Source organism: Vicugna pacos, chromosome 10 (genome assembly GCF_048564905.1).
Source record: "Vicugna pacos chromosome 10, VicPac4, whole genome shotgun sequence".
Lineage (NCBI taxonomy): Eukaryota > Metazoa > Chordata > Mammalia > Artiodactyla > Camelidae > Vicugna > Vicugna pacos.
Window position 1 is genome coordinate 68,492,271 of NC_132996.1, and position 22,285 is coordinate 68,514,555.

The 22,285-nt window shown below is 51.7% G+C and overlaps 3 protein-coding genes across 7 annotated transcripts; 1 reads left to right on the forward strand and 2 right to left on the reverse strand.

Moving 5' to 3' along the window:
• Positions 1 to 1,908: 1,908 nt before the first annotated feature.
• On the reverse strand, positions 1,909 to 15,396 carry CDCA5 (cell division cycle associated 5). 3 transcript variants are annotated; one of them, XM_072970261.1, is made up of 11 exons: positions 15,226 to 15,394; positions 14,911 to 15,005; positions 14,764 to 14,829; positions 14,648 to 14,683; positions 11,621 to 12,058; positions 4,115 to 4,228; positions 3,806 to 3,915; positions 3,478 to 3,576; positions 2,423 to 2,489; positions 2,166 to 2,294; positions 1,909 to 2,085 (listed from the first exon to the last, which is right to left on the reverse strand). In XM_072970261.1, exons 1-11 carry the CDS (start codon positions 15,269 to 15,271, stop codon positions 2,047 to 2,049), a joined length of 1,239 nt encoding a protein of 412 aa, XP_072826362.1. In that variant the 5' UTR covers positions 15,272 to 15,394; the 3' UTR covers positions 1,909 to 2,046. The 3 variants fall into 3 exon arrangements, with proteins under 3 accessions (XP_072826362.1, XP_072826363.1, XP_006216747.1); XM_072970262.1 differs by lacking the exon at positions 14,648 to 14,683 and having other exon boundaries at positions 15,226 to 15,395; XM_006216685.4 differs by lacking the exons at positions 1,909 to 2,085; positions 2,166 to 2,294; positions 2,423 to 2,489; ... (1 more) ...; positions 3,806 to 3,915; positions 4,115 to 4,228 and adding an exon at positions 9,695 to 11,442 and having other exon boundaries at positions 15,226 to 15,396.
• An 85-nt stretch (positions 15,397 to 15,481) lies between these two features.
• ZFPL1 (zinc finger protein like 1) lies at positions 15,482 to 19,544 on the forward strand. Of its 2 annotated transcripts, XM_006216687.3 has the most exons (8): positions 15,482 to 15,666; positions 16,006 to 16,115; positions 16,427 to 16,538; positions 17,737 to 17,930; positions 18,023 to 18,095; positions 18,169 to 18,315; positions 18,475 to 18,598; positions 19,082 to 19,544. In XM_006216687.3, exons 2-8 carry the CDS (start codon positions 16,014 to 16,016, stop codon positions 19,266 to 19,268), a joined length of 939 nt encoding a protein of 312 aa, XP_006216749.2. In that variant the 5' UTR covers positions 15,482 to 15,666; positions 16,006 to 16,013; the 3' UTR covers positions 19,269 to 19,544. The 2 variants fall into 2 exon arrangements, with proteins under 2 accessions (XP_006216749.2, XP_072826365.1); XM_072970264.1 differs by lacking the exon at positions 18,169 to 18,315.
• On the reverse strand, positions 19,365 to 20,228 carry TMEM262 (transmembrane protein 262). 2 transcript variants are annotated; one of them, XM_072970265.1, is made up of 3 exons: positions 19,977 to 20,224; positions 19,803 to 19,870; positions 19,365 to 19,665 (listed from the first exon to the last, which is right to left on the reverse strand). In XM_072970265.1, the coding sequence occupies exons 1-3, from the start codon at positions 20,148 to 20,150 to the stop codon at positions 19,365 to 19,367; spliced, it is 543 nt and encodes a 180-aa protein (XP_072826366.1). In that variant the 5' UTR covers positions 20,151 to 20,224. The 2 variants fall into 2 exon arrangements, with proteins under 2 accessions (XP_072826366.1, XP_031546744.1); XM_031690884.2 differs by having other exon boundaries at positions 19,513 to 19,665; positions 19,771 to 19,870; positions 19,977 to 20,228.
• Between the last annotated feature and the right edge of the window lie 2,057 nt (positions 20,229 to 22,285).

The window sequence follows — 22,285 nt, forward strand, 5'->3', positions numbered from 1 at the left end:
ACCTGTAGCAACATGGATGACTGTCACAGACATAAAGATGAACAAACGAAGACAGACACAAAAGATAACATACTGTAGAATTCCACTTCTATGAAGCTTCAGCTCCTATGAGTTTATATGAAGTGCATTAGTTATACACTGCTGGAGGAGGGCACTGAGAGGGTGTGACCACCAGTTGACCTGCTAGCTCACCCGGGCAACTGGGGGTTCCTCACCCCCTCCCCTGCCTTCAGAATGTATGCTCCACCCTAGGAGCTGTTTTAAGGACATGGCCTTGAGAGAGTAAGGTGGTGTTGGGACCATCTGGACTGAATACGTGACTGAACTCAGTTAAGGCCTCTATATAAATTTTATTATTCTGGCAAGTGGATGCAGAGAACTACTGTCTTTCAGCGCCCAAGATAATCCTTTGCTTATTAAAACTGCCACCTACCAAATGGGACCATGTAGTGACTGTATCTTATTGATAGGAGTCCTTAAGTGGTTAAATTGATTTAACCATTTAGCTGTGGAGACAACTATTCCCCTCAATCTCTCTATCAGATAATTCCCTTCAGGAAAATGGCAAGATGGCTATTTGTACAGCTGGGTCACCGGTTAGCTAGGCCACTGGGCAAGAACCGATCAGGAAGCGGGTGGTAGGGGATGCCTGGGAACCTGGAGTCGGGGAGGGTGGAGTCTTAGGACAGGAGGGCTGCTCAGTCCAAGGTCAGTGCAGCCTAAAGCTGTGACCAAATCAAACTTTCACTAATCAAGTCTGTCATCAGTTTTTGGCCTGGGCAGGACCCCGCAGATCCGGTATAAGTCAGACCAGGTCTGAGGAGGGACCACAAACCTGAATTTCCATCCCCTTGGCTAGTGTTCCCCTGTAGTGGGTATAAAGCAGAAAGATGGGCACAGTTCTTCCATGACAGAGGATTCTACCCAGTAAACAATACACCCTAGGGGTTTTGGGTCTTTGGAAAAAAATTGCTCTATAGGATATTGACCAATTTTGTATCTGATTTAGCAATCTTATTTCAGAATTCCTTCTTCCTCCCCCCTGACTATATACGTGTGTGTGTGTGTGTGTGTGTGTGAGTTTCTTGTATCCCCTTTAAACTGGCTCTGTCATCCCCCTCATTAGGGAGTTTAAAAAAAAGTCTAAAGCATGCTGCATGTCTAGTTATATGGGAATTATTTCTAAGTTTTTGAATATTCTACTTAAACATTCTCTGTGTATGTGTATGTCTCTGTCTCTGTCTCGTTACATCAGGAATCATGGGATGTCTAGAAAGGCTCCCCAGGGCTGGACAGGGTCTGAGGGCAGCAAGGCTGATGGGCACAAGTCCTGAGAGCCTATTGGTGGCCAGGGCACAGTGACTACAGCTGGACACTTGGGCCTACGAGCGGGGTTGGGGGAGGCTCTGTGGCTTAGGATAGGGAAAACCCCATTGGTGAAGAGGGGCAGGTCTCAAGGGAGGCCCTAGGAGGCCGTCGCTGGAGGTGGGGGTGGGAATTAAAATTCCAGATGCATCTTCAGGCCTGAAGCATGTTGAGTGTTGGGCTCCAGGGGAGCTCTCATTACCCACCCCACGACTTGACTAACAAAGGGGAAGACTCATCCAAGTTCACAAGGTGGGAAGTGGCTCTTCTGGCCCCTCCCTAGTCTTCTGCCCTTTGGAATTAGACCCGATGCTTCCAACCTCCCCAGGGGAGGGTGCGGCCCCCTTCCAGTCCCAACCCAGCACTTATCACAGAGACATTGATCTTGAGGCTGATAACCAGCCAGACCAGGAATCTCCTCTGGGGTGGGGGAAGCTCAGGGCCAGCAAACTAAGGGAGGTAGGGCGATGTCAGAGGATGGCCTAGGGACCAAGCTGCTCCACCCGAGTCCCAGGGCCCACAGACAGGCAGGGGAGCCATGGCTCAGCTGCAGAGACGTTTACTGCTGGGACCTAGAGCATAGCTGCTAGGATGGAATGGCTTCCTGAGGAGGCCACCTGTCTCCAGCCTCGGGCCCAGCCAGGGCTGCCACTGGTTTCCGTGGTTGTGGGGAGCATCAGGCTACAGGATGGCCAGCTCATCCTTCTGGGAACTGGGCAGCTGCAGGCAAGGGGAGCCGAGTCAGTGGCTGGGCATGCTGTCCTCTCGCCCCATGCACCCCTGGGTGGAGGTCTGTGTACCTGGAACAGCGCCCCCTCTTGGAAGGCCTGGGCTCCCTCCTGGGTGTCCTTCCCTTCCTCCTGGATGGCCCTCTCTCCATCTAGGATGGCCTTTGCTTCCTCCTTCAGGCTCTCGTACAAAGAGTTAGGCTGGAAAAAAGGGTTGCAGGGGCCAGAGGTGAGTAGCCAACCTCAGGCAGGACTGCCAGCACAGGAGCTGGTCCAGGAGACAGGGAGGAGGCACAGTGAAGAAGAGGGTCCTAGACTGAGGCTCTCACCAGGTCTTGCAGCTTCTCCCCCAGGGCCAGGTTGTCTGCTTGGATGGTACTCAGGGACTCCCGAAGCCTAGAGTTGAAAAAGAGACCCTCTGCTCAGCCCCCAGGAGCTTGTCCTAGTCAGCCCTCACCCCCACCCCCAACACACAGCTCTTGCATGAGCTGCAGGATCTGGCACCAGCCAGGAGCCCAGGGTTTCACCAAGAGCTCAGGCTGGCTCTGGGGAAGCCACAGGCAGGGAGGGAATTGATCTCCCCACGTGACCCGCAGCAGGGGACCGCACAGAGCCGAACTGTGCTTTTCTTCTTCTTTAGCCAGAGAAGAGCAGGTGACTTCATCGCATATGCTTGGATAGGAATCCTCTAAGGCAGCCTATAGGGCTGGCCACCCCACCCCTCTGGGCTTCAGTGGGGGCTGTGACAGGTTCTGGGTGGTTTCCGTGTGGAACTGTGTGGAACTAGCCCTGCCGGAGCGGCTGGGTCAGCTGTGGATGAATGGAAGTGCCAACCACACAGCTCCATGGCCATGGGAGCCATGTGCAGCCTTTGGGGAATGATGTCACACCCCCCCCATCCCAAGACCTCTGTCACCAGGTGGAGATCTGACCCTAGTATTGCCTCAGACAGGCAAGCGACCATGGGATTGTGCAGACCTAATGTCCAGAGTCTGACATGCGGAGAACAGACCCTCCCTGCCACTTCCCCACAGACCAAACTACCCCTCAGGTTCTTGGACAATTAAAGATGGGGTCCCTTCTAGGCAGCCTATAGACGGCCCGCTATCCAGGCAGGTGGGCGCACTGATGGGAAAGAGCTGTGGCCTCCATTCCTGCTCACATACAAGGACACCGATGCTGGGGAGGGAAGGGACTGATTGGCCAGCAAGGACGTCATCCAGAGTAGAACAGACAGAAGGCAAGGGAAGGAGGGGAAGACCAAGGCTGAGTGAAGGTGCAAACCCACAGCTGTCAAGCCCCAGTCCTTGACCTCCACAGAGCTCCACCCTACCTGTCCTCATTCCCCCTCCTACCTGTCCCCACCTGCTCCTGCCCAGCTCACCTCTGGCAAATATTCTGCAAATGGCTCATTTCCTTCGAGGTCCGCTGGGGGCCCCAGTCTTCCTTATCCAGGAACCGGCACGCCTGGCTCTCCAAGTCCCTGGGGTGGGTGGGCAATGAGGGTTGGACCAGTCTAGAGACTGGGGCAGGGGTAGGGTGGGCAGAGCAGGGACCCAGCCCGAGGTTGAGGCTTCCTCAGTCCTATCTTAGCCATGTCCCTGCACACCCCAGGGCTGAGTCCTAGCCCAGGTCTGAATGGTGATGGTCAGGGAGAAGCACTCTGTGCCCCATTCCTCTTCACACCCTCACACATGCACACACAGCCTTACTCTTCAGGGTCTTTGGTGGGCTCTGCTGTGCTCAGGAGTGTAAACAGGAACGTGATGGTGGCTTCCTCTTGGAGGCCCAGCTTTTGCTCTGAAGAATCTGAAGAAGGTGGCTTTGGCAGAGAGGGTGTCGTGGTGACTGAAGGGGCATGAGGCTGGCTGCCCAGGAGCTGGGTCCTCCCACACCCAATAGCAAGATGGTGGGGTGCAATGGCTGGGGGTTCAGATCTCCATCCAGGCAGAAGAAGAATTTCTCCAGCCCTCCTGCCATCCTGGCCCTCTGCCTTGGGAGGTCCTGGGGCTTCCTGTTACCTCTGTGCCTGGCTCCCTAGAGACCTGAGGGTCTTCTGGCTTCTGCTTCTCAACAGGCTGCCGCACGGGCTTCTCCTCAGGCTTGGAGTGGGCCCTTCGTCCGCCCCTGGGAGACTGAGGGAGATAGAAACTTGGTTGATGAGCCACATCCCCCGTCCCATTGGCCTCCCCTTTCTAGCCTCTGGTTTTCCTGGGGCAGCCTCCAGCCTCGAGAATCTCCACCACCAGCTCTGTGCAGTAAACCAGCCCTTTGAACCTGGGCTGCCACCCATCTCCCCAGTGCCTGGGGGGCTTAAAGTTAGGGCTATCAGATTTAGCAAACAAAATATAGGACACCCAGAGAAATTAGAATTTCAGGTAAACAGTGAATCACTTTTTAGCATAAGTCGATCCCAAACATTGCACAGGATAGACTTATACTTTAAAAAGTATTTATTTTTCATCTAAATTCAAATTTCACTGGGTATCCTGTATTTTACCTGGCAACCCTACCAAAGCTACCTGCTAGTGATATTTGGTAAACGAACCCCCAGAGATGCAAGGAGGTGGGGTTGGGGTCTGGGAGGGCTGGGTTGGCACTATTTAAAGGAATCCTAGAGAAACTTATAAGAAAGTAGAGAATCTCTCCAATTTTTGGTGTAGAAGTCATCTATCAATTGTACATTGAGAAGCAAAGAGTGTGCCATTCAAGACCCTCAACTTGTGGACACCCTTGTTTCTAACCCACCTAATATTCCGCCGTCCTTGAATAAGCCCCTGCTCATACTGGGCCATGAGCTTCACTTCCCAGCACCGTCCCAGCCGTCCCCTCTGCTGTACTCTTACCTATACAGTTCACCCTTCTCCCATTCCCTCCCCACTTTGCAATCTGAACCTGGTCACTCTTTTCTCTGCTGAGCCAAGGCAGCGCCTCCCCAGGACCCCCTTGGGCAGGTCTGCAGAGGAGCCAGAGCTGGGCTGAGCCTGAGGATGCTTCTGTCTCTACCAGGTGGTATAAGATGTTCCACCGAGCAGGCTTGAAATAGAAGCTTCTCCACAAGTCACAGAAAGTCTTAAGTCAATAGATGAAATTGTTATCATTTTGCACTGTGAGATTTTTCAGAATCTTGTCCATTTGCTGGCCAAACGATGGACGGCAATCCAATTAGAGAACAAATAGTGACCTCAGATGTGTCCTTCTTCACACTGAGCTCCACCTGGGCTTCTGACAGCCCTGTGGGTTGCGGCAGGAATTGTATGCAGTGTGCTCTCTGCATCACATTGAACCTTTCCAGATAACTTAAAAATATCATGGTTCCTGTCCATGTGACATAAGCAGAATCTCCGTGGCCTGCAGTGCCCTGCAGAGGGCCTGTCACCCTGGGCACGCACTGAGCTTCAGGGTGGAACCGATTCTCAGAAGCTGGGAGCTCTGTCACTGGCTTTGATCTGTCCCAGAGGGATGCGGCAACATATAGCAAGGTCTACAAAACTAGCCAGAACTTTGTCCTGTTAACTTTGCTTTGGAAACTAGGGCTAAAGAAACAACTCCAAAGGTAGTAAAAATAATTCACCCAGAGATCCACAGCAGATGATTCACACCAAGAAGAAAAACTGGAACCGGCCTAAAGGGCCCAAATATAAGAAAAAGTAAGTAAACAGTGACTTATGAACGTAATAGAATACAGTCCACTCTGTAGTGAATGGGGTACGGGGATGGTCACAGGTGACCAGTGCTGGGAGATGTGCCAATACAGACACTTGCAGAGAAAGCTCTGGCAGCAAGATGAGAGAGCCACTTGGCTTAGGAGCTCCAGAAAGACTCCACCAAGAAGGGACTACTCAATCTTCAACAAGTCAGGTATCCTGGCCAGAGAAGGAAGAAGGGGAATCCAGAAGAGGGAATGGTTTGGGCAGGATGGTGCTGATTGGCTTGGCATGTTCAGGTGTGGGGTGCTCCCACTGAGATCCAAGCTGAGCAGGCCTGGGCTGTGGTTCCCAGGTGACAAGGAGGCAAGGGAGACCTTTGGTTGTTTCTCCATGTGGGTTGTTGGGGCCGTAGCTGGGAAGATGGATGGGAGGAAGAGACTGGGGGCAGAAGCCCAAGGTCTTGGGAATGAAGGAGAGAAGCACATACAACTGCTGTGCAAGAAAGGGTCTACACTATCTTAATATCGGGCAAGGCGCACATGAGACGCTGTCACACCACCAAAGCAGACCTCACACGGTCTGTCTGTGCTCCATGTGCAGTGTACCATGCAAGGTTGCCAAATGAAACACAGGATGCCTGGTTCAATTTGAATGCCAGATAAACAATGAGATTTGCTTTAGTTTAAACACATCCCAAATATTGCATGGGACATATGTGTACTACAAAAATACTCACTGTTTATTGGATTTGGGACATGCTTATGCTAAACAAAAATTCATTGTTTATCTGACCTAGGAAAAAAGGTAAAAAGTGAAAATAGCGTTCAGTTGTTGGTTCTGCAGCACGCTGGTATAGAAGCAGCCACAGTGGTCCCGCCAGACTCCTCCACCAGCAACTGCACTCAGCATCTCAGTATCAAGTGAGCATCTGTGCTTCATCTCCATTTACTTTGTGCGTCCGTTAGCAAGATATGTGCTTTTTGCTTTACACCATTTTGGCCTACAAAGGTTTGACAAGAATGCTCTACTTTTAGATAGTGGGGGAAATTTGTCCTATTATTTTTTTTAATTGCTTTTTTTGTTTGTTTGTTTTTGAGGGGGGGAGGTAATTATGTTTATTTTTTTTTTAGAGGAGGTACTGGGGATTGAACCCAGGACCTTGTGCACGCTAGGCATGCGCTCTACCACTTGAGCTATACCCTCCTCGCTAAATTTGTCCTATTATTGTTTCCATTTTACAGATAAGGAAACGGAGGCACAGAGAAACAAATAACTTGCCTGGGGTCAGACATCTAGAAACTGGCAGCACCAGTATCCAAACCCCATTGACCTCTGGAATCTGTGCTCTTGCCCATCATGCTGCCTCTGCAGACGGAACAGGCAGGGAGGAAAGACTGAGCAAAGGCCTGGAGGTGTGGACCTTGCAGCAGCTCAGGGTTCTGTGGGCCTCAAGACTGGAGGCATGGCCACCAGCCTCACCCTGGAGTCCTCACGAGGCCTGCCAAGCAGTCTGGACCAGCAGGGATCCTGGTTGCAAACAAGAGAAAACCATATTGGCTAATTTGAGCAGAAAAGGAGTTTACTAGAAAGACACTTGGGAGTTGCAAAATTCAGAGAAAGAACAGACTCAAAGGGCAGTAAGTGTGGGACGCTGGCCACCAGGACCACATGAGGACGCTGCCACAGAAGCAAACTGTAGCGTTCTGCCATCTCCACACTGGATACCAGAAGCCTGGGGCTGCTGGACATGTGAGGCTACCACCTTGCTGGATCTTCAGTTGTTCTTCCCTCTTTCCAGGTCCTCGTGCAAAATCTGATCGGCTGAGCTCAGGTCAGATGCCTGTGCCTTGGTTGCTGGGGTCAGAGGGAGCAAGTGTGGCCTCCTCATGCCCACAGGAGGAAGCAGGGTCTGCAGTCAGCCCATTTGTAGATGTTAGGACTCTGGGCCACCAAAACCCCATAACTGTGCATCACACCACTGCATGGACAATGTAAAGTTGCCAAAGGGTTGTTTTTTAAAACTTACTATGGTAAAATACATGACATTTACCATTTTAACTGTACAGTTCAGTGGCATTGAGCAGACTCAACATCGCTGCACAACCATCACCATCATCCACGTCCAGAACTTCTTCATCTTCCCAAACTGAAATTGTCCCCATTAAATAGTAACTCCCCATTCCCCCAGCCCCTGGCAACCACCATCCTGTCTGTCTTTGTGAATTCGACAGTTCTAGGTATCTCATATAAACAAGAGTTGTACAATATTTGTCTTTTTGTGTCTGGCTCATTTCACTAAGCATGTTTTCAAGGTTTATCCATGTAGCTTGTATCAGAAAATCATCCCTTTTGAGGGCTGAATAATATTCTGTTGTACCTTATACTGCATTATGTTTATCCACTCATTCACTGATGGATGTTTGTGTTGTTTCCACCTTCTGGCCATTGTGAATGCTGCTATGAACATGGGTGTACGAGTATCTTGAGACCCTGCTTTCAATTCTTTTGGGTATTATACTCAGAAGTGGAACAGTATCAGTGTTAAGCAGGGGATAAACAGCATCATACTTTCTTAGAAAACTCATTCGGGCCGCAGTGTTGTGGAGTTTGAAGAGGTGAGAGATTAAAGGGAAGGAGACTCGTTAGGAGGCCAGGGCAACTGTCCAGTGGCCTCAGGGATGGAGGGATGTGGAGGAGGTTGGGGCTGACAGAATGGGGTGAGAGAGAGGGTAGAGGTGCATATGACCCCAGGTCCCTGGGTGGTGGGACTGGGTCAGCTGGTGGTGGTGATAATGGCAGAGGGAGCACAGGAAGAGGCAAGCTGGTGGATGAGCTGAATTTGAGATGACTTCTGGGGTGGGATACAGTTCTAAAAGACAGTCCTAGATTCTGGTTTGAAGCTCAGGAGAGAGGTATGGTTTGGAGATAGAGACTAGCAAGTCTTGAGCAAGGAGGTGACCCACAAAGAGCAAGGAGATTGAAAAGAGGATCCAGGACTGAACGTGGGTGTGCTGGTATTTCAGGGGAAGCCAAGAAAGAGGGGCCACCAGTACTACGGCCCCAAGAAGCGTGTTCTCAGCCCAGGCTGCAGAGGCCTGAGTCTGTAGCATTGGTCATTAGGGGGGCCGCTGGTTACTTTTGTCCAAGCAGTAAATGGAGTGATGAGGGCACCCAGAGTAAATTGAAAGGAAGCAGAGAACCTTTGGACATTATTTCAAAGGGGTTAATCTTGAAAGACATTAATAGCAGTAGATGAAAACATGCTGGATAAGATTTTTTTTGGATTAGGATTAAGGTGGTTGTTTTCAACAATTAAATGAACATAAGCCTGTTTAAGACTTGTAGGAGAAAGAGGCATCTCAGAGATGAGAACTGGATCAAAAGCCAAAATGGAAAGCTTGGTCTTGAAAAGAGGAGCCCCCTCTCCTCTGGGTAAGGGAAGGAGGTAAAGGTGGGGAGGCTTAGGGAGAATTTAAAGACCTTGATCTGCTCTAAGGACTAGGAGGCAAGGACAAGCATAGAGGATGCGAGGGAGAGGAAGAGAATTCCTGGGAATCTGCACCTCTGACTAGCTCCCCAGGGGTTCTGCACTCAGTGCTGGGGAGCATCCAGGTTGGGCCCGTGTGAAACATCGGTCCCTTAGCAGGAGTCTGACAGGGAGACGGGGCCGGGGAGCAAGGGCTGGAATTGGGGTGGTGTGCAGATTGGTTTCCAGGTACTGAGCAAAGCTCTTAGCAGCCTCACCCCAGCCCCGACTTCTTTCCTCCAGCCCTGCCTTGGAGTGGGTACAGTGACTGGACAGGTGGGAGTGACCTACTGCAGGGCTTCTGGAGGTCAGGCTGGCAGCCCTCGGTACAAAGGGACAAGCCTGGTGACACAGCCAAAAGAAAGTGTGGCTCTTGGGCCCCACACCATCAGCTCTGCCTTTGACCCAACAAAAGAAACACTCTCTGAACAGGCAATAATTCTTTAATCAGGTTTTCTTTTTTAATTTAAAAAAGAAACCTGTTTTCTCTTAAACTCCATTCTTACTTTTTCAGGGACAGAGAGAAGTTTGTGATAATGAAATCAACCCAACATCATTTGGTGACTTCCAGTTCTACAGGACTGTTTCCTGGGAGTTGTCCTGCCAGCTGGTGAGGACAGCCCAAAGGCATCTGGGCCCACCCTGGTAAACGGGCTTGCTTGCAGGATTTGACAAAGCACGAAGCGTTCAACAGGTAGCCTGGGACCCTTCAGCCTTGCAAAGAGTTTAATTAGTGCCATCAGGCCCAAGCATTTCAGGTGCCCTAACCGAGGAAGCGCTTATTTTCCCTGATGTTCTCTGCTGTCCACCAGCCCCTCTACACTCCTCTTAGCCTCCACGTCCACGAACCTGTAAATGTCAAAAGGCACAATGGCCTGGGCTCTGGCGGAAGCTGTGGCTGGGAAGCCTTTGAAGGCTCACTTTTTAACAACATTGAGGAACAAGAAGCAGAGGGTAGGGGAGCAGGGTTCCCCAGAGAACGACCACCGCTCTGCCCCATTCAACTCTGAGCACCTACCTCAGGGCAATGTCCTCGTGTGAGAGGACACTAAGGAAGCTGAAAGCTAAAACTGCTATTAACCACAGCCCCTTTCTGGCACGCGAGAAAAGCTTCTTAGAAATTTACAAGTGTAGCTGCAAAATGCTAGATCACCATCAAGACCATCCAAACCCTAAGTTATTCTTCTATAGCTGAGTAGACTCTGTACACTTTATTTTGTTAAAAAAAAAAAACAGGTATAAGTGACAGGAGCGTACCCCTTCCCGGCCCCCTGCGGGCCTCCAGTCCCAGTGCCCTGAGCCTCAGGTTCAGTGGCATCTGGAGACACCTTCTTTGCCCCAAGCAGCCAGTGCCCCATCAGCCTGGCATTTAACCGAACACCTCAACAGCAGAACAGACTATAAAACACAGCTTCTCTGCAGTAAACATTTACGTTTGAGACCCAGCCAAGGCTTCCCTCTATCCTTCAAAACCTAAGACCCTATAGACTGAATGTCCAGCTTCTCCCTCAGATAGACTGTTTGCAATCCATGGGGACATGTCCTCCTAGACCAGCCACAGAATCTATGAGGAAACCCAAGCCTTGATACCTTGAGAGGATCATGACAGGGAACAGAAGGCAACTCAGAAGAGAAAGGGCAAGGCTGGCTGTGGCCCTCGGCATTCGTTTCTGGTGGAGCTGGTGCAGAGCAGCCATGTTTCCCAACAAGGGCGGAGGTGCTCTCTCACCCACAACCCCCCGCCCTTTAACCTCCTCGGGCTGGGCCAGTGATTCTGACTCCCTAGTCTGTGGCCCAACTGGAAACCAACTGGGATACTCTGGGAGGCAGGGAGGAGAGGGTAGTGGGTCACCGACTACAGAAAGGACACCAGTGCATGGCTGGGCCAGGCAGGCCGGGCCCCCTTTCCTGAAGCTGAGACGGCTGTGGCTACCACACAAGCCCTGGGAGGAGGACAGGCCTCCTGTGCAGCAACAGCACGGTGGTGGGTAACAAGGCCAGGGGAGGGGACCCTGAGAGTCTTCTCCACAGGTAGAGGGGACTATGTACAGGGGGAGGAGAAGAGTCTGGCCAGGTGCATCCCCATCTCATCTCATTCAACCAGGAGATCAAACTGCTCAGCAGCTTCAAACTCAGCATTCATGGCCGCGGCCCACTCATCCAGCTCCGATTTCTGGGGGAAGAGAAATGGGGGGCAGGTGAGTGGGGAAGGGGGCATGTTGGCTGGAATGTCTCCACCTATGGTCTGCAGGCGCTGCCTTTCCCTCATAAAAACCAGAGCTGAGCCCCGGCCCTGTGAGTGTCTGGTGTGTCTGGCGTGTCCGCAGAGGAAGGCCCTGCCCCTCACTCACCAAGATTTCAGGCACCTTCTTCTTCTTTCGCTTCTCTTTTATGACCGGCGGGGAGATTCCAGGAAGAGTCATGTCTGGGGCCCAGGGCTTCGCAGGGACCCTGGGGACCTCGGTTAACTTTGAACACACCACCGGTGAGACTCCAGCCAAGTCTTCTGCCGCCAGCAGCCCCTCAAAGCCAAAGCAGGACCGGCGGCCAGGGGTGGAGGTGGAGGCAGAGCCAAGAGTCTCCAGACGGCTATAGGATCGCCTGACTTTCTTCGACATTTCCAAGTCTCTGGCGTCCAGGTCTCCTTCTCCGGAGTTGGACTCAACACTAATAGAGCAGAGCACAGGAGTGGGGGTGGGGGTGACAGGGACGCTGCATGTCTGGAAGAGGTCTTCCCTTGCAGGCTTCTTGCTGGAAGGGTTGTTTTCTTTCTCCAAGAGAAAAGCAATCTGTACCAAGATGGAAGAGAGAATGCCTCCCTGTTACCTAGCTGTGTTACTCTCAGAAAGGCCCAAGGAGATGTAGGGCAGAAAGACAGACCCACAGGACACTTTTAAAAGGGAAAGTGGAGACAAGTTAGGCACTGAGACAGATGTGGGGAGGGGAAGAGACCAGTCAGTCATGGCTTCTGAGTCCACTGTTGTGACACAAGAAGACTGGCCACCATCCCCGACGCTATCAGGTCTGTCCCCAAAATGTGACTGAACCCTAACCATCCGTCACTGGAGCAAGCCCCCATCACCTGTCCTCTAGACCCTTTCAATACCCTCCTCCCTGCCCCTTCCTGCTCCGGTCCATTTGCCACACAGCTGGAGATGATTTTCCTAAAATCTCCATCCAGTCAGTAAGTACGTATGGGTCACCTGCCAGGCCCTGTCCTGGGCACTGGGAGTACAGCAGGGAAAAAAACAGAGAGAACCCCTGTCTTCGTGGAGCTTCCACTCTAGCAGGGAAAAGAGGCAATAGAAATCATGTTGTCCGTTAGAGATGCTAAGTTCTCTTTTGGAGAAAAACAGGAGCCTAGAGCATACTTGGGGGTGGTTTGGAATTTTAAGCAGGTATACATCAATGTAGGCCCCACTGAGGTAGCATCTGAGCTATGACTTGAAGGAGGTGAGGGAATAAGTCATCTGGAGAAGAAATGTTCTAGGCAGAGCAAACAGAAGGTACAAAGGTCCTGAGGTGCAACTATGACAGTCACTGTCAAGGAACAGGAAGGCCAGTGTGGCTAAAGTGAGAAGAGGAACTGAAGGTGGTTTGGGAGGTAATGGGCATGTTCTAAGGCGTTTTGGTAGGCCACTGTAAGGGGAGACCCTTGCTCTGAGACCCAGGGAGCCATGGCAAGGTTATGAACAGGAAAGTGCTTAATCTGACATGCGTACTAAGAGGTCCATGTACTGGCTCCTCTTAAGTCTAATCTCAGTTCAAATACTGTTCCCTCAGGGAGGCCATCCCTCACCTTGGAGTAGAGACCAGCCCCCCTTCACCTCTGCTTGTTACCCTCCGTCACAATGACCTCTTTCCTGGACAGCAACCATCACTACCTGATTTTGGCTGCTCACTGGTTGACTGTCACCCCAATCAGAACGTGCGCTTCATCTGTCTGGTTCTCGCCTACGCCCAGCACCTTCAGTAGGGCCCTGCAAGGAGCAGGTATTCAACAGATGCTCACCGGATTAACTTACACAAACTTGGCACTGAGCTTTCTGACAGCCAAGACAAGGTGAGAAGTGGGATAAATTCAGTGACCTCTATTGTGGTCTAATAGAATTGTATTGGTTATTAAGAGAGACATCTGGCTACAGGCTCTGAGAAATCTGCCCTATTACTCTTAACCTAGTAAAAGGGATGCTGAACAAAAGTAGTTGGGTGTCACCCAACTACTTCTTCCCCTACAGCCAAGCACGCAGCTTTTTGGCTTATTATTTCATCAAACAATCATTCAGCCAAGAAAGAGTGGCCACCACAGGGGAGGCAGAAGTCCCTGTCCTCAAGACAACAAACATGCAAACAAAATACTCTCTGCTATTCATCAAGCCTGTGGAGAACTATATCCGGAATGTTTCTAGGAGGTGTTCTTTGAGCTAAGTCCTGTGTGATGGGGTGAGGAGCAGCACTCTGCCTTTACCTTACTCCGGGCTCCCACCATCTCACTTCAGGATTCCTTTCAAGTCCTCGTACCTGGTTTTGGGGTCCCCAAGAGGCTTTCTCCAACACATCCTCCACCCAGACCCAAGAGGGATCTTTCTAAAACATCCAAGCTTGCCTCAGTCACTACCTTGCTTAAGGCTCTCCAAAGCTGCCCACAGAACCAAGGATGAAGTCCAAACTCCTAAGCGTGGCTTTCATGCCTCATCAGGATCTGGTCTGGCTCAGCACACTCCCTTGCCCTGACAAGGTCTGCTGCAGACACACCAAACAAGCTGCTGTTCCCAAACCTTGGGCTTTTCCTTGTGGACTCTGCAAACACAGCCTGCCTTTAAAGATTCAGTTTAAATACTTCTTCTGTGAAATATTCCCTGAGCCATCTGGTCTGGGTTAGGTGCCTCCACAGCATCTAGTAGTCTCCTTATTACAGTTCTCAGCACACTAGGTTGTTATCACTTATTCGTCTTTCTCCTCATTTGACTGTAAGCCCCATGAGCTCTTCAAAGGCATTCATTATATCTTCTCTTTCATTATAGCTTCAGGCACAGATCTTGTCAATGAAACATCCTTAGTAACTTCTGCTAACAGTTAAGAACACTGCAATTCCATAAGTAAAAACTAAAATAATAGACCAGAAAGAAGAAAGAGTAATTAAGACACAGCTCAACTTTCAAAGAAAAACAGCAGGGAATACTAGGACATCAATAGCTAAATGTACTAAATCTGCAGGAAGCAAGCAAGACAGGCAGTACATGCAGGTGTCCAAAGGCAAATTATTTCAAAATACAACAAAAACAGCTCCCTGGGTAGATGTAAGTAGCCATTATGTCCCGCCCCAGCTCTAGAGTGCCCTGGATTCCCATCAACTAAGCAGATGAAAATGAACTTACCCTGGGGCTCCTTCGAGGCGACTGAACAGATGGGGTCTGCGGAGACAACACCAATTAAACACAGAGCTGGCCCCCAATTTTGGCTCCCCACCTACAACCCCTCTCTCAGCCCTCACCTCTACAGTATGTGCCACGATCTTCTTCAAGACGATGGGCTTTCTGATTGGAGCCTCTTGGGGTGCCTGGAGAAAAGGGGTGAACATGAGCTCTATATTAGTCCAGGGACCCCATGGGCAGGAGGAACTGAGGAACGCAGGGCTCACCTTAGGCCAGATTTCCGGGAGGGTGCTTGGGAGATCAGAGCCTGATTTCCGCTGGGACCTCCGCAAAGACTGAGTGGGAGTTGGGGCCTTGGGCTCTGGAAGGAGAAAAACTTACGAGGTAGGGGAGCACTCTGGACCTCAGAGTCTAGAGAACAGGTTCTGGAGAGAGCGAGAGAAGGTCCCTAACAGGCCCTTTGGGGGCGCCTTCCCAGTGGAGGGGACAAGCCTCCTAGTGTAGTGAGGGGAGGGCCTTCCTCACAGGACAGCGTCCCTCAAACGGTTCAACCCCATCCCTCCCGCGCGCCCTCTGCTCACCGGAGCACTGGGCGGCCCCTCCGGACCGCGTTCGCCTCTCGGACATGTCTAGCCTTGGTCTCGCTCGCCGCCGCCGCCGCCGCCGCCGCCGCCGCAGCTGCCGGGGCTCGCGCCAACCCGAAGGGCAAACGTTCGAATTACCCGCCTTGCCCGAGAGGAAGCGGAAGTGACGTAGAGCGGGAGGGCCGCCGAGCTCTCATCACCCCTTCTTCAGCCGCCTCCACGTCTAGCGTCTACAGGGGCGGGACCAGTGGCGCGCTGGCGTCATCAGTGCGCGCTGCACCCGGAAGAGACGTGGCAGCGGAGGGATAATCGGAGCGTTCTGAGCTGGAGTGAGCTGAGCGAGAGCTCGGCTGAGCGCGGTCTGACCTTCCGCACCTCGCACCAGCCCTCGCGCCCGTGGGGCCGGTGCCGCCTCGGATTAGTAATACGGAGAGTTGGGTGTGTGGAGAGAGTGGGGTGTGTGGAGAAAGTGGGGGCGGGGCTTGGAAGGGGTGGGGCTCAGGAGGGGCCCCCTTGGGGGCGGGGCCGGTGGTATCGGAGGGACTGATGGAGGGGCCTGGCCGGGGGTAGGGTACTGGAGGAATGTGGGGTCTCCGGAGGCGGGATTTATTCAGGGGGCGTGGTTCCGAATGAAGAGGTACGGTAGGCAGGAATTTGGGGTTGGGGAGAAAACGAAAGGTGTTTAGGGCAGTTAAGAGTGGAAACGAACTGGGCTGAGTAGTGCGTAGTGGCAGCCACCAGAACCTGGCTCCCTACCAACTCAGACCCTCTCCTCAGGGTCGACTATGGGGCTTTGCAAGTGCCCCAAGAGGAAGGTGACCAACCTATTCTGCTTCGAACACCGGGTCAACGTCTGCGAGCACTGCCTAGTAGCCAATCACGCCAAGGTGAGTGTTCAGGGGAGCGACTGAGCAGGGCAGTGGGTGGGCAGGTGGCATTGACTTCCTCCAAATTCATAACAGCCTGGCTCTAGAATGGAAGCTCCACGAGGTCAAGGGCTTAATTTTGTTCAATTGCTATATCCCCAATCCTTAAGACAGTCAGGCACACACACAGTATGTGTTCAATAAATGTTCATTGATTGGTCAAACGGAAGGATGAATCTCTAATGGGTTGAGAGAAAAAGAGATATCTGGGCCTTGGGGAGATGGGCTGTGAAGCTCTTGCTCCAGTTTGTGACCTCTTTCTCCCATTCTAGTGCATCGTCCAGTCCTATCTGCAGTGGCTCCAAGATAGCGACTACAACCCCAATTGCCGCCTATGCAACATACCCCTGGCCACGCGGGAGACCACCCGCCTCGTCTGTTATGGTGAGGCCTGGGCACTTTGGGGGCATCAGGACAGGCTCAGTATGACCAGTTTCCAGGCCCTCCCTAAGCAGCAGGACAGTGGGACCCTCAAGCCTGGGAGGCTGAAGTCCCAGATTCTGGTCCAGCTAGGTTACTTACCTTTAGTGTGAGCTCAAGCAAGTCATTTTCCCTAAGTGTTAGTGTCTTTCCTTAAAACTTAAAGCTCTTAGCTTCTTCCCTGCCAATCTCGAGGGTTGAGTGAGAGCCAGGCTTGTGGGTGTGGTTGTGGCTATGCGCAGTAGCTGGCCGTGCCATCAATGAGCTGAAAGCAGGGGGCTTTCAGCCATTCAGGATCCATTTCTGATTCCAAGATTAAACAAAGAGGAACTGAGGTTCCCACAGTAATGTCAGCTAAAAGAAGTCAGCAGATGCATGTGTCACAACCTTGATTCTGATGTAAGAGATTTAGCTCCACTTTTTAAAGGAACTAGTGTAAAAGAGTGAGCTCCACATACGTGTTTCTCATTGTGAGTGTGTGTATATCTGTGTATGAGTTTAGTATGTATTGTGTCTTTACATAAGTATTAGTGTGTTCATTAGCAGTGTGGATAAGTGAATGGGTAAATGTTGAATGTGAGCATATGAGCACGGTGTGTTGTGGGGTTGCAGGAGAATTCATGGGTGAGGGTAATTGAATGTTAGGACACGTGGGTGTATAGATGTGTATACGAGAGTTAGTGTGCCTGTAAGTTTGGATACAGGGGATGGCCTTTGTGTTGGACTTTGTGTATATGAAAACATGTCTGTCTGTGCCCATGGATGTGTACATGCATACGTGTGCCCATGTATACATCTAGGAACCTTTTCTGAAACGGTTGTTGATTAGTTGTTAGCCCAGTGAGCTTGTGATGAGTGCAGGTCCAGAGAGGACTCATGGAAAGTGTAGGTGGCATCTGCTTCCCACCCATCCCCACCCCCTAGTGTGCTGGGGAGCTTGGCAGCATCTGCCTTGACTTAGTCAGATAGCGGTGACAAGGAAGGCCAAAGTCTTAGGAAATACTGATGAAGTGGACCTGGGGTAAGGATGGGAAGGAGAAGGCCTTGGGCTTACGCATGCATGTGCATATATCTCTGCAGTGGGTTGGGGGCTGTTGCTTGGCTAGGGGTCCTAAATGTCTTTTTTTTCATGCCTCTCCTCCACTATTTCATGGGCCCAAAGATCTCTTCCACTGGGCCTGCCTCAATGAACGTGCCTCCCAGCTACCCCGAAACACAGCACCTGCTGGCTACCAGTGCCCCAGCTGCAGTGGTCCCATCTTCCCTCCAGCCAACCTGGCTGGCCCTGTGGCCTCTGCACTGAGAGAGAAGCTGGCCACGGTCAACTGGGCCCGGGCAGGACTGGGCCTTCCTATGGTGAGAGTGTGTCTGCCCTGGGTCCTACCTGAGCCAGACAGGTGGGTGGGGACAGCACTGGACAGGCTGGTGACATAGGTTCCTTCCTCTAGATTGATGAGGTGGTGAGCCCAGAGCCCGAGCCCCTAAACACTTCCGACTTCTCCGACTGGTCCAGCTTTAATGGTAAGTGGTGGTCTACCCCTGCTGTTTCAGCCCTCATCTCCCTGCGCTGCTGACAGCTCTCTTCCCACCACAGCCAGTGGGAGCCCCGAACAGGAGGCAGTAGCCAGCACTTCTGCTGACCCGACCTTCTACAGCCAAGTTCCCCGGCCTCCTACTTCCCCGAGCCGGCCTGAGCAGCACACGGTGATCCACATGGGCAGTCCTGAGCCTTTGACTCACGGTGAGCCAGAGCTGCTCCAGGCCAAAAGGGGATGGAACAGGAGTAGGCTGGTTTGTGTGGAGTCAGGCTGAGAAGGGCCAGGATCTCCCGCACCCCCTACCCCTACCCCTTGGGCCAGTTTTCCTGACCCTGTGGATGTTGGTGGCTCTGTTCTTGCAGCCTCAGCCCCAAGGAAGGTGTATGACACGCGGGATGATGACCGGGCATCGGGCCTCCATGGGGACTGTGATGATGACAAGTACCGTCGCCGGCCTGCCCTGGGCTGGCTGGCCCAGCTGCTCAGGTACGTGGAGTCAGGTAGGGCAGGATGTCAGGAAGGGGGAGGAGAGGAAGTGAGAGCCAGAGGCCCTGGTAGGACGATTTCATGACCAAAGGGGCTTGTTCTGGGTGGTAATGGGACCTGGTGTTGGGCTATGCACAGAGGCCTTGGCTTGGCAGTAGAAGTCTTGGGTCTGCCCCTCTCCAGGCTGTTTCTTTGCCTGCTACACGTGAGGTTTGGACTCAGGCTCTTTGAGGCCCCTTCCTGCTCTGACACCACCCAATCTTTGACTCTCTTTATGCCTGACACATTCCAGTTCTGAGAACACAGCTGTGGCCTCAGCTGAGTTGAGCTGCACAGTCCCCCTTGTAGTGGGCAGGTGCAGGGGCAGCCATCCTCACAGCACACACCACTCAGGGATGGTGGCGTGGGGGCCAGAAGATGCGCTCCATAGCTGGGGCCACTGGGGACTGGAGGCCTGACCTGACTTTCCCCTCATCCCCCCAGGAGCCGGGCTGGGTCTCGTAAGCGGCCGCTGACCCTGCTCCAGCGGGCGGGGCTGCTGCTGCTGCTGGGGCTGCTGGGCTTCCTGGCCCTCCTTGCCCTCATGTCTCGCCTGGGCCGGGCCGCAGCTGACAGTGATCCCAACCTGGACCCGCTCATGAACCCTCACATCCGTGTGGGTCCCTCCTGAGCCCTTGCTTATGGCTGGTCCAGTCTAGGACTTGGGGCTTAAGCAAGGGGGGAAGTCTGGGGCCCTTCTCTGCTCCTTTCCCTCAAGCCTGAGACACTAAGATCCCAGGCCCAAAGCCAAGTCCACCAGGGTGGCTGCAGGCTTGGCCTGGGGTCCCTGCAGTTCAAGCGTTTGTCTTGATCTGCTTCCCCTGGTTCTCCAGCCTTCCCCCCCCGACCCCCCACCCAACAAAGGAACTGTCAGGTGGAAATAAATGACAGACTTTATTAAAACACCTGAAGCAGCCTTTTCCTTCCCCTTCTCAGCCTGGTTCCCAGGCCTCAGTGGTTCTCCTCCCGGTACTGGATGGCCAGAAATTCCAGAGACAGGCGGTTGAAGAACATGGCTCCGTTGAGTACTGGGCAGAGGAGAGAGCCCCTGTCAGCCTTCCCTGCCCCCTCCTTGCTGCGTCTTAGGGTTCCAAAGCTCCCCTCCCCCAGAATACAGCCCCTCCCCTACTCACTCAGGATGGTCAGGGAAAAGCATCGAAGAAACTTGTCATCTGTCATCTCTGCATAGAGTGACCCCATGGCGGCCCAGCAGATGCTGATCACCTTGGAGAACTGTAGACCCCATCCAGTGGGAGAGTGGCCCCCTGACACAACAGTGGGGTTTCCATCAGCCCCTTGGCCCCCCTTGAACAGCCCTTGAGCCCCTGCTCTGGCCTACCATCAGGACAACTGTGTAGCGGAAGCTCATGCGGTCATAGTTGTGAGTGACGTAGAAGTTGTGCACATCGCTGGCAAAGATGCTCAGGTGTATGAAGAAGAGCATCAATGCAGCCATGGTGAGAATCATGCCCTGGGGGAAGAAGAACACGGCCAGGCGGTCCCTCCACCGCATCCCGGCAGTAGCACAGATTCAGGTCAGCCGGCAGAGCTTGAACAAGCAGACACTGCCAGGAAAATCAGCCGACCCCTCTGGTTCTAGAATACACAGTCTGGAATAACAGTAGGATTCTAGAATTGAGGACATTATAGGGGACAAGATTCTAGAACACAGGCTGATTCCAACCAATACAGGAATGTTTCATGGGTGGCCAGGGCAGCCCTGAATTGTGGAGGGGTGGTGAGCTAAAGGTGCAGAGCAGTGGGGCATATCATGTTGCAGGAGGGACAGTGTTCCTCACCATCCCAGCCCACAGCCTCTGTGCTCTTGTGCGAATCTTCTCACCGAGTCCTCTCAACAGTTCCACACAGGAGGTGGTGTGGACACATTCTATAGATGAAGACCTGGGGCTCAGAAGAGTGCAGGGGCATGTGGCAGGTCCACAGCAAGTCTTAGATGAGAGATTAGTGTCATCTCTCCTAATAAAACCTCTTCGGTGTAACTGGAGGGCATAACCAGGTGAGGGCAGGCCTGGGCTGGATCACAGGCTCCAAGTATTTGTTCTAAACCCTAATGGGAGGAACTAAGGGAAGGGATAGCTGTCCTAGGACCTTCCCTGTACCCTCCTGGGTGTGGCCTGGAGAGCAACAGGCTTTTCCATCTCCCCAGGTGTTCTTCCAGCACATGATGCTGGCAGCTCTCCCTCTCTGCTACCTTCCAGCCCTCAGCATTTTCACACCCATCACCTCTACCATTCCAGGAATCCCATGAGAAAGCTGGGACTGGTGGCACAAATCCTATTTTCTACGTGAGTCTGAGGCACAGAGAGGGATTGCCAGCTCAAGTTTTTACAACTAATGAGTGAGGGAATCAGTACTGACACTAAGATCCAGTTCTGCCCGAGAATGTGAAAAGTGCAGGGGCAGTTAGAAGCCAAGAAGGAAACATTCCCTCTGCACACGACAAAGGAGGTGAGAATTCAGGATTGTCAACAAAATAAGTGAGAAAACATGCATGCTTCCAGGAACTAAGTAGAAGAAGAATTGATGTTGAATTTGGCCAGCCCCATTGCCTCCTGCCTCAGAAGTTAAGTCCCAGGTCAGGCCAAAACCTGAAGTCTCCTGCCTCAAGGTGGTAAGGTAAGAGCCTGACCCCACCAGTTATTGCTGCCCCATGTCATTAATCACATCAGACCCTCAGACCCCCAGCTTAACACATTAAAGGGGTGCTGCCTGGTGCCCTAATGCCCAGTCTTGGTCACACTGTTGAAACAATTGCCCTTTAGTTCTCATTTGAATGCAAATGGACTTTCATATATTAGGGCTCCTACCTCAATGCTATTCAAAAAAATCCAAGTAGTGTATGAATACGTTCTTGTCAAAGATTTGCATCATACACAAGCATACAGGGGAAAATGTAACAGTCTCCTGCCTCCACCTCCACTCCTACAGACATAACCCCTTCAGCAGTTTGGTGAGTGGGCATCTTTTGGGTCCCTTCTTGATGTAACTTCATACACCTACATGTACATCTACATGCAGAATTAAAAAAATAAAATCCCACTGTATGTGTTGTCAAAGTATGCTTTTCAAAAAGTTAAAAACACGATATCTAAATAAAGAATAAATGCATAACTAAGATGTATTAACTCATGAGTGAACGTGTTCCCCCTCAGTAAGGTAGTAACACATCTTGAGGAGCTAGATATTGATATGCATTTAAAGAAGAATGTTAGAATGTGACTAGGTTAGATCCAAAATTGGTTGATGTCCTACAGGGCAATAAAAACTAATTTTGAGGTTATTTCCCAACCAGATAGAAATGTGCATCTCTCTGGGATAATATCTAAATTAAAAAAATCAAACAAATGTACAGTTCTATGAGTAATTAATTCTTGGGTGGGCTTGTGAAACAATGCCCCAGTATGACTTTGGAAGGCCCTGTTACACTCTTTGTCTTTATTCCAAGTTTTAGTTAATTTTTCTTAACAGTATTCTGCAACTTTTTTTTTTAAAAAGCTGGAGTAGATCTAAATATACTCTTTACTTCATTTTTCTTAAGATTGTAGCTTCATAAGCTAAATGTATATATTTTATACAGCCTCTGAACATCCCATAGTTTCAGAGGTCAGCAAACTTTTCCTGTGAAAG

What these genes read in the sequence shown, in the direction of transcription:
- CDCA5 (XM_072970261.1), bottom strand. Translation starts at nt 15,271, where the DNA reads ATGTCCGAGAGGCGAACGCGGTCCGGAGGGGCCGCCCAGTGCTCCG. An exon ending in CGCCTCGAAGGAGCCCCAGG is followed by an intron (nt 12,059 to 14,647) that starts GTAAGTTCATTT and finishes ATCTTGGTACAG; the next exon opens with ATTGCTTTTCTCTTGGAGAA. An exon ending in CCCACCAAAGACCCTGAAGA is followed by an intron (nt 3,577 to 3,805) that starts GTAAGGCTGTGT and finishes CACCCACCCCAG; the next exon opens with GGACTTGGAGAGCCAGGCGT.
- ZFPL1 (XM_006216687.3), top strand. Translation starts at nt 16,014, where the DNA reads ATGGGGCTTTGCAAGTGCCCCAAGAGGAAGGTGACCAACCTATTCTGC. An exon ending in CAGGACTGGGCCTTCCTATG is followed by an intron (nt 17,931 to 18,022) that starts GTGAGAGTGTGT and finishes TCCTTCCTCTAG; the next exon opens with ATTGATGAGGTGGTGAGCCC. An exon ending in CGACTGGTCCAGCTTTAATG is followed by an intron (nt 18,096 to 18,168) that starts GTAAGTGGTGGT and finishes TTCCCACCACAG; the next exon opens with CCAGTGGGAGCCCCGAACAG.
- TMEM262 (XM_072970265.1), bottom strand. Translation starts at nt 20,150, where the DNA reads ATGCGGTGGAGGGACCGCCTGGCCGTGTTCTTCTTCCCCCAGGGCATG. An exon ending in GCTACACAGTTGTCCTGATG is followed by an intron (nt 19,871 to 19,976) that starts GTAGGCCAGAGC and finishes TGGGGTCTACAG; the next exon opens with TTCTCCAAGGTGATCAGCAT. An exon ending in GCAGAGATGACAGATGACAA is followed by an intron (nt 19,666 to 19,802) that starts GTTTCTTCGATG and finishes TCCTCTGCCCAG; the next exon opens with TACTCAACGGAGCCATGTTC.